Source organism: Macaca mulatta, chromosome 11, assembly GCF_049350105.2.
Source record: "Macaca mulatta isolate MMU2019108-1 chromosome 11, T2T-MMU8v2.0, whole genome shotgun sequence".
Classification (NCBI taxonomy): Eukaryota; Metazoa; Chordata; class Mammalia; order Primates; family Cercopithecidae; genus Macaca; species Macaca mulatta.
The window spans coordinates 52967501-52983622 of record NC_133416.1 but is presented as its reverse complement, the minus strand read 5'-3'; the positions used below and the strand labels follow the sequence as shown (position 1 = coordinate 52983622).

The 16122-nt window shown below is 38.7% G+C and overlaps 1 protein-coding gene across 2 annotated transcripts in view; it reads left to right on the top strand.

Moving 5' to 3' along the window:
• The window catches only part of SCAF11 (SR-related CTD associated factor 11), a 77375-nt gene extending 72832 nt beyond the window's left edge, over window positions 1-4543 (top strand). The window contains exons 13-15 of one of the 2 annotated variants that reach the window (XM_077953930.1): window positions 456-626; window positions 1026-1145; window positions 1410-4543. In XM_077953930.1, coding sequence (XP_077810056.1) covers window positions 456-626; window positions 1026-1145; window positions 1410-1556 — 438 coding nt within the window. In that variant the 3' untranslated portion in view covers window positions 1557-4543. Of the gene's footprint in view, window positions 1-455; window positions 675-1025; window positions 1146-1409 lie in introns of both variants that reach the window. The other variant, XM_015151524.3, reaches the window with a different exon arrangement.
• Window positions 4544-16122: the final 11579 nt, after the last annotated feature.

Below are 16122 nucleotides of genomic sequence, written 5' to 3'. Positions count from 1 at the left end.
GAGTTGAAAGAATAGGGAAATTGGATTTTAGTATTTTGTATCTTAATCTTTTTCTCCTATCAACTTACTACAAGCCATTTGATTTTACTGCCTTATTTTTTCCAATCTTTAAAGTGGGGGCACTTATTTTCATTAATATTCCTGAAGATCCTTGCAGGAAAGATACAGTTCTTTAAAAGCTCTTCTCCTCCTTGTTTTTAGTGTTGCTGTCAGAATGTTACAATCCATATATATAATTTAAAACTCATCTTGACATATCTAAATAAGGCCCTGTTTAAGAGTGTTAATCATTTTTCTTTAAAGGGCCCTTTAGATATAATTACCTGAAATATGCATTTTTCTTTAGTACTAAGGTTGGTTTGCTTTGTGTTTTTTAATGTTATTTCTAATACATCACTAAAAGACTTCTATTGAGTACAAGTAATTCATTAACTGATGATAACTCTTTAACACAGGGTATTCCTAGTTCTTCTCATGTAAGTAATAACATGAGTACACCAGTTTTGCCTGCTCCAACAGCAGCCCCAGGAAATACGGGAACGGTTCAGGGACCAAGTTCTGGTAATACTTCGTCATCAAGTCACAGCAAAGCCTCTATTGCTGCTGTAAAATTGGCAGAAAGCAAAGTAAGTGTTACAGTGGAAGCCAGCGCAGATAGCTCGAAGACAGACAAGGCAAGTTCAAGGTTGAGAGCAACCTCCATAATTCTGTATATGATAAAGGTGAAAAATATCAGCTTTTTATTGTATGAGTGGTGAAGGGAATTTCTTATTGGCAGTCTAAATGCCAGTATTATTTGAAGGATTCTCTCTAGATGAGTTGATGTCCAGTAAATTACTGGTAATACTTGACAATTGTTTTTAGAAATGTTTGATATGTTTTAGTAAATAAACTGTTTTGTATTTGTCACGTTAATAGTTGGAGAGTCTCTTATTGTAAATGTGAAGTATTTTCAATTTCTTGTTTGAAATTTCGTGAGAGCATATGACTGGTTAATAATAAATTATACATTTTCTTCTCATCAGAAATTGCAAATTCAAGAAAAAGCAGCACAAGAGGTAAAATTGGCCATTAAGCCATTTTACCAAAATAAAGATATCACCAAGGAAGAATATAAAGAAATTGTACGGAAAGCAGTAGATAAAGTAAGTTATGCCTTTAGTGGAGTATGTGCACATTGTTTTGAACCACCTCTGTTTTAATAAATGAATGCTGAAGTTTAATTAAAATAATAAAAGCTAGCTCCTACTAATTCCTGTCTACTTTTTTGCCTTTTGACTAGTTTGAGATAATGAAACATGAAAATAAGTCTGGTTATCTCTTTGGGGTTGTTTTTCACAAAGCTTTCTATTTTGGCTTTAATCCCTTTAAGCATGAAAAAAGTTTACCCTCCACCCCTTTTTTCTTAGGTTTGTCATAGTAAGAGTGGAGAAGTAAATTCTACTAAAGTGGCAAATCTGGTTAAAGCCTATGTAGACAAATACAAATATTCACGGAAGGGGAGCCAAAAGAAAACTCTGGAAGAACCTGTGTCTACTGAAAAAAACATAGGCTGAAATGGGGAACGCTGTCAAAGACATTATCAGGATATCTGCAAAGTGCAATTTCAACATGTACCATTAACTGAAAATCATACATAACTGTGATTGAAATTTGGTTTTGATAAAATTATTTTTTTAACATAGGATATGATGTTTTGTTCTAAATAAATATAGGTCTGCACTGCAACTTCTGTATCCTTCCTTCCCCTCCAACCTCCCCCACAAAATTCAAGGGAAAGTAAAGTGTTGAAAGGAATGTGCATCTTTACTAGGACTGTGTTATAGTGTGGATACTGAAAGATGTATAGCTTTTTGATTAGAGCAATGGAGTGCATAAATTAGAAACTTCTAAGTGCACTGGTTTTCAAAGAGATATATATATAAAATGCATTTATTCTGTCAGGTTAAAATATAAAGTATGATCTTTATGATTGATTTTTTTCCCTCTAATTATAGAAAGTTAAATAATGTATTACCATGAAAAATGTTTCTAATATTAAATAGAACATATCAGTTGCAGAGTTCCTAATGTGTATTTTTAAAGCACATATCTGAATAAATTGCCTAGATAGAAAAAAATTATCACATGAGTAAAATTTAGTGTTCAAAACATTGAGACACTCTTCACCTATTGTATGACCAAATAAAGGTTATGCTGCTTGTTTTTCTTTTGTGCCTTTTTTTACCCTGAATTGAGATAAGCAGTTTGACTTACTAGATTACAACTTTGGCAGTTCAAAGTCTTTGTTGAAGACTTTGAAGAAAAAGATTTGGAAAAATTGTTGACTTTTGGCCGGGCATGATGGCTCACACCTATAATCCCAGCATTTTGGGAGGCCGAGGCGGGTGGATCACCTGAGGTTAGATCATCGAGACCAGCCTGGCTAACATGGTGAAACCCCGTCTCTACTAAAAATACAAAAATTAGCCAGGCGTGTTGGTGCATGCCTGTAATCCCAGCTATTCGGGAGGCTGAGGCAGGAGAATCAGTTGAACCCAGGAGGCAGAAGTTGCAGTGAGCCGAGACCGTGCCATTGCACTTCAGCCTGGGCAACAGGAGCAAATCTCCGTCTCAAAAAAAAAAAAAAAAGTGTTGACTTTGTAGAAATTATGTTCTTTCGTAGTATCTTCTTCTACCCATTGCAGATGATAAATTATTTGTGCCAATTTGAGAATTGCTATTAAGCTGTTATCCTCCCTTCCTTGGGACTAAGAATTACAAGACTCATGGCACTGGCATAAAGTCGTTGTTTAATCACTGATGAAATTATTTTCACACTTGTTACAATGAATGAAGTGTTAATTTGGTGATCAGGTGGTAGCCATTAGCCATGTTGCAGAATTCTAAAATTCTAGCCAATGAAACCTGTGTTTTAGAAATGCAGAGGAAAATTGAATAATGGAGTCTTGGTTAGCCTTTCAGGGACTAGGGATTTGTTTTTTTGTTTTGTTTTTTTTGTTTGTTTGTTTTCCTCTTTTTAGTACTAGAATATCTCAGTTTTTATAAAAGGTAAGTTTAAAATGTTTATCGTGCCATTATTTTAACTGGCATCTTGAAAGAACAATGCGTTTTCTCCATGATAAACTCTGATTCCAGTAGGAATTTTCAGTACATACCAAGTACCTGGAAAATTCTTCAGATAAGTTAATGGATCCAAGGAGATACATGCCTCCATGAGATAAACTGACCCTTTTACTAGCTAAACTAGCCAGAGCAATACTCTGTAGAACTGTGCTTTTCTAAAGTAAGGATTATCTGTTTCTCAATTTTACGTGCATAATACTTTTCCTGGTGCTAGCTTTGATAGGCAAAATATCTTGAAATGTTGGCCCCATAATGATTGTGCTAGTTCATAAGCTTTGTTAAGTTATGAGTTTAATCATAAAAATATTTCCAGGCAGTTTTTGACCTTCATTCTACATTTCTGGGCATTTGTAACATGGTATTCTACTGGTATATATTTTTAAAGTTTGCATTTAGATTATGATAAAGAAATTTCAAGTGTATTTCTTCTAATAAAGTATTAAGACAGTGTTTCAGAATATCAAGGCACACCTCCTTAGTTGTTTTAGGTTAGAACTCTACAAACAATTTTGTGAATGTTCAAAGTATTTTGAGTTAAGGCTAGTTCATACTTTGAAATTTTTGCAGCAAATTGCTGTGTCTAAGTTGATTAATCACACAATACATACTTTTCCTGCATTTTCTTTCAGTGACATTTGAGAATTGGGTGACATTTTAAAATGTGCTTTATACCATTTAGCTTTTGCAAACAAGTTCTAAAGTTTTGGAGCAAAAGTGGTGTGGTCAAGAGTTGAAGTCTCATATATCTTTAGTAGCACTCCCATGAATTATTTCCATGACAATAACAAGTATGTGTTCCATATCTGATTGGGGCACTGGTTAGACTGCATTAATAGCTAATGAAGAGTGTTATTTGATTAGAATTCAAACTTTTAAAATTTTGAAATGTTTAAGAATGTATTAGAAAATGCATGCTTTATGTTGAAAAAATACATTGCTTTAACATTCCTCATTCTTTAAGAAATTTATGTTAATTTTGCATGGGCACAAACTTAATCAGAAACATTTTGTGGAGTTACATTTCCTCTTGTTATTTATCAAGGTTCAGTATTGACTTATCTTTGAAACCTTGGTCCCTTTCATTTACTAGTCACATTGACCGATGTTTTATAGAAATGCCTAGAATTTTGAGACTAATAGTAGTTATCCATTAACATTCTAAAAGTTTTGTGCTTTTTTAAAATTTGTTTTGGTAATTACCACATTTTTTTCTCTTACCTTCCTTTAAATGGCCACAGTGTATACTGCTTGAATGTTCCATCCAAAAGATGTAGCTTCAGAAGCACAGTGATTGCCCCAGGGTCCATGAGATATTGTTTTTATTATGAAGTTGGAGTGCTGTCTACTGAAATTATACTCTTAAATAAATATGTATGTAGTGTGTAATATTTTCTAATAAATTCTTTTGATAAACTAATGTCTTTAACATTTTATTATTAAGTTTCCAGGGGAATGGTGACTTGTTGTTTATAATTCCTTACAAATGTGTTGAAGTGTTACTTGGATTTGTACCAAAGTCATTTGCATCATGGTTACATAATACCCAAGCTCTAAAGCAAGCCTAGAGTTAGCTATAAGCATATATTTTAATGGCATTTCCCCTAATTACATAATTATTGTAAGAAATTAGAAAAACTTTAGTAAATGTGTAAAAGACACTGAAAAAGGAGAAAAATCACCTGTAATCCTACCAAAGGTAACAACTAATGCCAAACAAACTGCACATAATTATGTTGTAACCTTTCATTTTCACTTAATGATGTGCTGAGAATTTTCCATTTTAATAAAAATTATAGCTTATTATTTTGTCAAAAAATGATAGGGGCTGGGCGTGGTGGCTCAAGCCTGTAATCCCAGCACTTTGGGAGGCCGAGACGGGCGGATCATGAGGTCAGGAGATCGAGACCATCCTGGCTAACCCGGTGAAACCCCGTCTGTACTAAAAAATACAAAAAATTAGCCGGGCGAGGTGGCAGGCACCTGTAGTCCCAGCTACTCGGGAGGCTGAGGCAGGAGAATGGCTTAAACCCGGGAGGCGGAGCTTGCAGTGAGCTGAGATCCGGCCACTGCACTCCAGCCTGGGCGACAGAGCGAGACTCTGTCTCAAAAAAAAAAACAAAAAGATATATACTGGCTGTATAGTGTTTTTTTGTTTTTTGTTTTTTGTTTTGAGATGGAGTATCGCTCTGTTGCCCAGGCTGGAATGCAGTGGCACCATCTCAGCTCACTGCACCCTCCACCTTCTGGGTTCAAGCAATTCTCCTGCCTCAGCCTCTTGAGTAGCTGGGATTACAGGCACCTGCCACTATACCTGGCTAGTTTTTGTACTTTTAGTAGAGATGGGGTTTCACTATGTTGGTCTTGAATTCCTGACCTCAAGTGATCTGCCTGCTCAGCCTCCCAAAGTGCTTGAATTACAGGCGTGAGCCACTGCACCTGGCCCAAATGGCTGTATAGTAGTCTATAACGTGACTGTACCATTAAAACAATCCTCCACTGTTGGATGTTAAGTTGCCTTTTTTTTTTTTTTGAGACGGTGGTTCACTCTTGTCACCCAGGCTGGAGTGCAGTGGTGCGATCTCAGCTCACTGCAACCTCTGCCTCCCAGGTTCAAGTGAGTCTTCTGCCTCAGCCTCTTGAGTAACTGGGATTACAGGTGCCTGCCACCACGCCTGGCTAATTTTGGTATTTTCAGTAGAGACAGGGTTTCACCATGTTGGCCAGGCCAGTCTCGAACTCCTAACCTAACCTCAGCCTCCCAGAGAGCTGGGATTACAGGCGTGAGCCACTGTGTCTGGCCTAAGTTGCTTTTATGAATATAAATTAGTAAAATATAAATAAGACATATAAACAATCTCTACCAATTTCAGATTTTCTTGGGCTTGATTCTACCAATAGAATATCTCATTTTATAAAAATTTTTTAATGTGATTATACACACATGATGCATACTTTCTAAAACTGTATTACATATACCTGTGAAACTTCATTTTCTTAAGCTGATTTTTCAACCACTACAAAGATTTGTTTGTATATATTTCCAAACTCTTTAATGCATTTACAAACATTTTTTTAACTTGGTGGCAGAGTGGTTCCCACCTGTAATCCCAGCACTTTGGGAGGCCAAGCCAGGAGGACTACTTGAGCTCAGGAGTTGGAAACAGTCTGGGTAACATAGCAAGACCCCGTCTCTGCAAAAAATCAAGAAGTTGCCCAGGCGAGGTGGTGTATACCTGTGGTCTCAAGATACTTGGGAGGCTGAAGTGGGAGAATTGCTTGAGCCCAGGAGGCAGAGGTTGCAGTGAGCCAAAATTGTGCCACTGCACTCCAGCCTGGGTGTTAGAGCGAGATACTATCTCAAAAACAATGTTTTGTAAGGTTCCAGGAAAGCAGGTTGCTCAGATCGTTTTTCCCAGCATATGAATTATATATTGTAAATTGTTCTGCATCTCTAGTTCCCTTAATAAACTGAAGATATAAAGTCAGTATGTATGAATGTGCCATGTTCTTTATAATGGCTACATCATGTTCCTCTCTTGCTGGTCATTTAAGTTATGTGCAGGTTTTGGCTATTAGAAAGAACACTTTAATGAACACCCTTTGTGACTTACCACTGAACAATTTTTTTTTTTTTTTTTAGCCAAGAGTCTCACTTTGTTGCCCTTGCAAGAGTGCAGTGGCACAATCACTGCTCACTGCAGCCTCAACCTCCCAGGCTCAAGCAGTCCTCCCACCTCAGCCTCCTGAGTAGCTGGGACTACAGGTGTGAACCACCACGCCTGGCTAACTTTTGTATTTTTTGTAGAGATGGGGTTTTGCTGTGTTGCCCAGGCTGGTCTCAAACTCCTGGATTCAAGCAATCCAGGGCCTCAGCCTCCCAAAGTGCTGGGATTACAGGCATGAGTCACTGCACATGGCCTGTTCATAGGTCTTCCAGAATGTTCAGTTCATCAAACGATGCACACCTACTGTGTATAAGGAATTCTTAGATTCTTCGTGTCAGGTTTTGAATAGTACAGTAAATATTACCATATTAAGCTTCTAGTATATGCTAGGCATTCTGTCAAACATTTCATATGTATTACCACAATTCATTTATAAAACCAATTCTAGTAATTTGACAAAAAAAATTGAGATGCATAAAGGATTAACTGAGTTATCTAGTTGCACAGCTACTTAGTGGAGCCAAGATTCACATCCAAGTCCATGCTAGACTTGGGGATGTTACATTGAGTTCACATATATAAACTTACGTTCGTATAGTAACGCAGGAATGATAGCTGATATAGAGAAGTGAAAACAGCATGGGGAAAGTGAGAGGAAGGGACATGTATCATATGTCTAATTAGGTCCACTCATTTTTGACTTTTTTTTTTTTTTTGGAGACAGTCTCGGTTTGTTGCCCAGGCTGGAGTGCAGTGGCGTGATCTCGGCTCACTGCAGTCTCAACCTCCTGGACTCAAGTGATTGTTACACCTCAGCCTTCCAAGTAGCTGGGACTACAGTCATGGGCCACTCCGCTTGGCTAATTTTTTTAATTTTGTGGAGACAGGATCTTGCTTTGGTGCCCTGGCTGGTCTCAAACTCCTGAGCTCAAGCAATTGTCCTGCCTTGGCCTCCCAAAGTGCTGGGATTATAGGCATGAGCCATGGTGCCTGGCCTCATTTTTGACTTTTTAATAGCACTCCCATATTTCCTGTTTTGGAGATATTTAACCATGAAGCCATCTTTAGTGCATTCTTTGCTTTTCTTGCCCTGTTTTCATTTTCTCAGTTTCCTGTGCATTGATTCCTCCTTTACAATAAACTCCAGCTTGTTTCCAGCCATGTTACCTTTGACTTCTTTGAATAGTTTTAACTCTTACTTGAATTCTGTGGAAACCAGTTTCATCTTAGACACTATAGACTAATCATCCAATAGTACAGTTTTGGCCAAATTATTCCACATCATTTCTTCAACAGATAGTGCCAGCCTGTGTGTGTTACACAGTAGAGAAGAGGGAGCAAAACAATATCATCATGGAACCATATACTTGGTGGGGTAAACAGGTACATGTATAACTGATGAGGGTGCAAATAGGACAACCAGATGCTCCAAGAATCTGATGGTTTATAAAGTCTAAGATTGGTCAGGGAGGACCCCTGGGGTGGGAAGGGCGTTGACACTTCAGCTAAGAGCCAGATGGTAGCTAGGGAGGGAGAGGATGAACTGGCAGAGGGAATGGGGCAAGAGTGGGTCTTGCCAGAGAGCATGGCATCCCTAAGCCTGGAATGGCTGGAACGAAGATTGAGAGGAGTTTTTTGGCAACATATTTTGTAAGGAAAAGCTTTTAAACTGGAGGTGTTTGACATGATGAGATTTACTTTTTGAAATGAGTGCTCAAAATGTTTCATGGCTCAATACAAGCGGTTAGAACATGAGAAGTGGGCCGGGCACGGTGGCTCATGCCTGTAATCCCAGCACTTTGGGAGGCCAAGGCGGGCAGGTCACCAGAGGTCAGGAGTTTCAGACCAGCCTGATCAACATGGAGAAACCCCATTTCTATTAAAAATACAAAATTAGCCGGGCATAGTAGTGCATGCCTGTAATCCCAGCTACTCGGGAGGCTGAGGCAGGAAAATCACTTGAACCTGGGAGGCAGAGGTTGTGGTGAGCCAAGATTGTGCCATTGCACTCCAGCCTGGGCAACAAGAGTGAAACTCTGTCTCAAAACAAAACAAAACAAAACAAAAAACATGAGAAGTGTTCAACCAAAAACATTAAACAACAGTGTTTTAAATTTTGTCAAACTGGTAATTTCCAATTGTGGCAAGAGTGCCATGATCAAACACTACTGTGAGGGGTGTGCAAATATGTACAATTTTTCTGAAAGGCAATTTGAAAATAGGTATAAAGAACCTTAAAGGGATTATGTATTCTTTTCATACTATAAACATCCTGGTCCCCATATTTCTTTCCCGTATTAGTGGAAAACTGGAGGGGGATGGTTAACATAAACTATGGTTCATTCATATAAAAGTATTTTACAGCTATTTTAAATGTTTCCAGGGGACAGGAAGTGGAAGAATGTACTCCTTTAATATTAAATGGAGAAAATATAGACAAAAACTATATATAATTATCCTAACTTTCTTTAAAAACTTTAAGGCAAAAATATATATATTATTAATAGAAGTTGTTTCTGGATAATAGAGGATTTTTTCCCGTCTTTAAAAACTTTAAGGCAAAAAATATATATATTATTAATAGAAGTTGTTTCTGGGTAACAGAGGATTTTTTCCCATGTATGCTTTTATCTCCCAGATTTCACAGTTAATAAAAATTGCATGATCAGAAAAACTATCTTCAAAATTGCAGGCCTCGCTGCTTGTGGTATGAGGGCGAGAGATGGGGTAAAGGCTTTGGTCTAGGCTGAAGAGCTGAAAGTTTCCCACGCTGGAACTGGTCTGAGTTCTCAGTTGCTTGAGCATCTGGCTGTGATGGGCAACTGTCTGATGTCTCCTCACACTCAGTTCCTCAGGGAGGAGCTTAACTTCTCTGGCAACTGATGAGTTCTAGTCTGTAAATAGTCAGCACCCACTGGCTTTGTGGAGTGAGAAACGCTTTAGTCATGAAGCAGTGGACTTCCCAAACCGTAACTAGCTGAGCATACTCCCCACCAATCCTGTGAGTTCGACAGAAGATAATCCATTTCTGGTGATAAGTAAGGGTATCTGGGCTTTAAAGCTCACAGAGGGCCCGGTTTTGTGACAGTGAGTATGTGCTCTCTGAACCTGAATTACCTATAAAAAGGGGTGCTGCCTATCTACCTTGCAGGGTTACTGAGGATTGAGATAATATATGGGAATGTCTTGAAATTTACTCCACATTTACTTGGGGAAATTCCTGCCTATATAACCAGGACTGTTTTCTCGCTGTTTTCATCCCTGCTGGACAGTGATGGAAATGCAACTTAACTTATCAAGTGGTTTGCAATCTAGCTGCATACTTAGGGTCATATGGAGAGTTTTATAAAAGGCCATGCACAAGCACAGGCCCACCTCCCAAACCAATTGTATCTGTCTCTGGGATGGGGTATTTTAAAATCTCCCAGGTGGAGTCTAATGTGCAGCCAAGAAGCAAACCATGTAACTTTTTTAGATCCCCTGCAGATCACAGCTGTTCTGTTAGAGTAACATAATTAATTAGATTACAGCTTGTTGTCTTTTTGAGACAGTCTTGCTCTATCACTCAGGCTGGAGTGCAGCCACATGATCACAGCTCACTGTAGGCTCAACCTCCTGGGCTCTAGTGATCCTCTCAAATACTGGAAATACAGGCAAGTGCTATCATGCTAATTTTTGTATTTTTTGTAGAAATGAGGGTTCACCATGTTGCCCAGGCTGGTCTCAAACTCCTAGGCTCAAGCAATCTACCTGACTCAGTCTCCCAAAATGCTGGGATTACAGGTGTGAGCCACTATGCCTGGCCAGATCACAGCTTGTGTGGATTCTACCCCGCTCTCAGAAACATCAACAGCACCTGATAGTTTGTACACACACGTAACTCTTTTTAACGTTGTTTTCAAATTCGAATTTACCACATTATCTGGGATTTTGAGCCCACTAAGCACTAGGAAGATGGCAAAACAGCACCTTCAGAGACAAGACGCCAAACATTTCCAGGGTGTTCACACAGTAGTTCACGGTGCAATCAACCTCTTGTGCGAACCCAGCTGTTGGTAAGGTTAGGATGAGTATACTTAATGTAACAAGATTTTTATTTACACTCTTGCCTAATGGAGTTATAGCTTCTAAAATTATTGTAGTATTGCTTTTTCTTTTTTTTTTTTTTTTTTTTTTTGAGACGGAGTCTCGCTCTGTCGCCCAGCCCAGGCTGGAGTGCAGTGGCGCGATCTCGGCTCACTGCAAGCTCCGCCTCCCGGGTTTACGCCATTCTCCTGCCTCAGCCTCCCGAGTAGCTGGGACTACAGGCGCTCACAACCGCGCCCGGCTAATTTTTTGTATTTTTAGTAGAGACGGGGTTTCACCGTGGTCTCGATCTCCTGACCTTGTGATCCGCCCGCCTCGGCCTCCCAAAGTGCTGGGATTACAGGCGTGAGCCACCGCGCCCGGCCAGTATTGCTTTTTCAAATAATTTCCAGAAATCTTTTTCTTATACAGTTTATATATAGCTGATAACACTTTATATATAGCACTATCTATATATAGATAGCACTTTATATATAGCTGATAAGTAGAGTCAATCTTAATTACCAACAACAGCAGTGGCTAACACTGAGCGCTTATTACTGGCTCTGTGCCAAGAATTTTATTTGTATTACCTACTTCAATTTTCCTAACAACCTTGAAAGGTAGGACCCATTATTAACTTCATTTTAGAATGGAAAAAATGCTCTCAACCATCTTATAATATTCCTCTCAGCTCATTACATGGTCTGCCCAGTGATATTTCCTTTGTGAAGTATCCAGGTCCTAACACTGACCCTTCCTCCAACCTATCTAGCAGTTTGGGCACTAGAAATAACTTCTAGTATATTTCTGTTTCCATTATCCTGCTCCAAAGTGTGTGAAATCCTCATAATCAGTCAAATATTATAACTATAATAAACTAAGTGGTCACCCTATTTAGTCTTTCAGATCATCCTGCAGACTTCTACTAATTATCTAATTCATCTAATATTAATTATGTACTTGTTATGAGCCACTTAACTCCTATATGCCACATTGCCAACAAACTTTACAGAACTCCAAACAAAATCTTAATTAAAAAGGAATAAGTCTGCTCAGGCTGAAGGTAAGGACTGCACACCTGCTCAGCCATCCTCTTGCCTATGACTCTCAATCTGACTTCCTTTGAGGCACTTCTGGTTAGTCCCATTCACCCTCAGAACCTAATTTGGACTGTATTTGTACTTGCCATTTGCACCCTCCCAGACTGCTCTGTGGAACTATCTTACTAGATAATAAGGGAAATTCAACTCCTAAGTTAATGTCCAACAGAAACACATGCCCCAGTGCATCAAGAGACAAGAGCAGAATGTTTATAGCATCATATGTAGTTGCCCCAAACTAGAAACAATCTAAATGCCATCAGTGTTGGGAATATTCAGCAATAAAAATAAGGGAACCATTGCTGCATCCAACAATATAGGTGAATCTCACAACAAAGCTGGGTGAAAGACAAAAAATATAAATCCAATACTGTATTTCTGTAATAGTTCAAAAATTGACGAAACTAAATTATAGTGTTTAGAGATCCATAATGACATAGTAAAAGTAAAAAAACCATAAAGAATAGAAGCAATTGCTTTGAAAATCCAGATAGTGGTTACTGATGGGGGTTTAGGGGCTTTGATGGAGATGGGACATGAGAGGCTTCTAGGGGGACTATCAAGGTCTTTTCTTGATCTGGGCAGTGGGTACGTAGGGTTTGCAGTAAAATAATAAGCCAGGCACTGTGAATCATGCCTGTAATCCCAGCTACTTGGGAGGTTGAGGCAGGAGGATTGCTTCAGGCCAGGAGTTCAAGATCAGCCTGAGCAACATAGCAAGACCCTGTCTCTAAAAAAATAAAAATAAAGCTCTACTCTACATTTTACTCACTTTGTTATATGTGTTATATTTCATAATTTAAAAGTTTTTAAAGAAAGTATCAAGGGGCTAGCAGTTAACCCAAAGCCATTGTTTTAGATTTGATAGTCAAATCTACATTTTCCCATTCTCTCAATCCAGTCCCAATGGGAAAAAGAAAATCCATGAACTTGAAGGGGGGGAAAAAAAAATCTCCATTCAAAGAATAATTTTGCATCACATTAAGACATACATCTGTTTGGAACCAGAAATAAGTATAAAGCAACAAACATGCAAGGGCCTACTCTGCACAAGAGTGAAGTTGTGTGTTCATTTCCAATAGTGCTCAGCCAGGCATGGTGGCTCACGCCTATAAATCCCAGCACTTTGGGATGCCAAGGCAGTAGGATTGCTTGAGTCCAGGAGTTCAGACCAGCCTGGGCAACATAGTGAGACCTTGTCTCTATAGCCAATCAATCAATTGAAAACAGTGCTTTCTGTATTAGATTGCACCAACTTTCAGGTCCTTTGTTTTTCTAAGTTACTTTAACCATGCCATTTTTACCTAAAGATGAAAAACAAACTCATTTTCAATGGTTGTACAAGTTAGAACATTGCCTGTCCCAGGCAGCTGCCTTGCAAAAGTGATTTTGTTTAAAAGGTCAACCTGAAAGCCAGTCTAGTTTTGTCTTTCACAGTTTAGCTATAAACAGCACATATTTGATAATTCAAATCAATACATCTTCTCAAAAGCAAAGGCTAAACGTTTTCTGCAGTTTAGGGAAGTCATAATGTCTAGTCCAGAGATTCTGAAGCCCCTGTCAACCAAATGTGTTGGTCAAACTTATTACATTTGATTTCAAAACTACACTTTGTGGGGCCTGTTAGTTCCGTTTACTTGGTGGCCAAGCCATTTCTGTCATCTCTGCTCCTCCCTGAAATTGTTGAGTTTCATTTTTGTATATTTTGTTTGTGGAGAATGTGTATAGCTTTGATCTCTTACTAGTTAGTTAACCCCTGCACTTGTCAACCTATAACCTCCTCTTATCCTGAACAGACCTCTCCAAACTCAAACTCTCTACCATTAGGTCTGTCCATTTCTATGTTATTATTATTTTGAGACAGGGTCTCACTCTGTTGCCCAGGCTGGAGTGCAGTGGCACGAATACAGTTCACTGTAGCTTCAACCTCCTGGACTCAAATATCCTCATGCTTCAGCCTCTCCAGTAGTTGGGACCACAGGCATGCGCCACCACACCCAGCTAATTTTCTTTTTTGTAGAGGCAAAGTCTGGCCATGTTGACCAAGTTGGTCTCAAATTCCTGAGCTCAAGCAATCTTCCTGCTTCAGCCTCCCAAAGTGCTGGAATTATAGATGCCTGGCTGAGGTGTGTCAAATTTCTACTGGCCCTTAGAATCTCTCATTAAAAGACATTTTCCCTTCTCAGGAGTGGGGCGCAGTGGTTCACACCTGTAATCCCAGCACGTTGGAAGGCCGAGGTGGGTGGATTGCTTGAGCTCAGGAGTTCGAGATGAGCATGGGCAACATGGCAAAACCCCATCTCTACAGAAATTAAATAAATAAATAAATAAATACAAAAATTAGCCTGGCATGATAGCTTGCACCTGTAATCCCAGCTAACTCAGGAGGCTGAAGCGGGAGGACCGCTTGAGCCTGGGAGGTGGAGGTTGCAGTGAGCCGAGATTGCACCACTGCACTCCAGTCTGGGTGACAGAGCCAGACTCTGTCTTAAAAATAAATAAATAAAAGATAAAAAATAATACAAAGTACTTATAAAAAAGACATTTTGCCTTCTCCATAAAGCCCTTCCTATTTTCCCTTTCCAACTCAGCATCAAATGAAGCCTGCTACATGATTAAACTCCCAAAGTCTTTATAATTTCCTTATGGCACATGTTTTTACGTTTTATTGCATTGGGTATTATTTGTAAGTCTGGCCTACCCTCAGAGCAGGACGTCTCCGCCTTCCGAAGCAGCAGCATAGGTACTCCAACAGTATTGCAGGCTGAAGGTGATTTAAGAGTGTACGCTGGGGAAAATCCCATTAACATCATACTAATGTTGAGGAGGAACGACTCTTTCCAAAGGAGTCAGCAGATGGTTGTTTGAACTAGGCACCAGACGGATAGCTGATTACAAACTGTGGTTTCAACTTACTATAAATGTTTTGTCTTAGAAATGGCCCTTTGTCAAGGGTATTTCCAGAAAGTTATTCTAGTTTTACGAAGTGGTGCCAAGTTAATGAATGAAATACTTGGGAAATCTGAAGAATTATGGAAAATCTTAAAAGACAAAATGCAAAGAAAGAAAATACGAGTAACAATGAGGCAAATACAAATGAAAAGATCTGCACCAAAACTAGGGGTACATAGTGTTTATACTAGCAGACTCCTGGCCTTGAATCTGACTCTCTGAGGAAAGAATTCTCCCAATTACTCCTTATAACTAGACTTCAGAGGAGATGGAGAAATAGTTCCACTTACTTGCTATAAGAACCTGGTCAAGGTACTTACTCATGTTAACCCCCTTTACCCCACTTGTGAAATACTATTACACTGGGTTGTATGAAGGCTGAAACAATACAGTAAAATGCTCAGCACAGTGCCTGACAGAGTAGCGTTCAGCAAAATATTAGTGACTAGTTTAAAACAGCACCTTAAATTTTAGAAACAATTTAAATGTCTATCAATATGGGGTCTAGTTAAATATAGTATATCCATAAAATGGAAAACTATATTATATAGCTGTAAGAAGGATGAGAAAGCTATTTACCAACATGGAATAAACTTAAAATATTAAAATTTCAAGAAAGTACAGCATATTATTTATGGTATGAAATATTTTTGTGTAAAAAAAAGAAAATACTGAATTCACTTGTATGTAGTCAACACCAAAGAAATGTGAACAGTTGTTATCTGGTTGGGAGACACGGGTGGTGAAGCAGATGGGAATGAGACTTTTCATAGAATTTAACTTGATTAGGTTACATTCTAAAGGCAGTTTATGTTTTAAATACATGTATCCAATGTGGATTGTATCTCAGACTAAAGTCCACAGGAGCCAGGACTTGACTTAATAATAGCCTTTTCTTTTAATATTTAAATGTAGTCTTATTAACGAAATGAATCTACTTACTTAAGTATATGCCAGTGTGTCTTGGTGTTTCTTATCCACACACAAGGCAATCCTGGACTTAATTTTTACCAATAGGAAATAAGACTATAAAACTGCAATGAAAGAGTTAAAATATCATAATGTAATTAGACAGCGGTACTGTCTTCAATTGTTTTGCTGCCTCTGGAGGCTAGTGTAGTTGTTGTATGATGGACTGCTGTATGAGTCTGCGAAGAGTCAAGCAGTATGAAAGTGATCGCTAAAATTTCCCTTGATAGATACTGAATTTT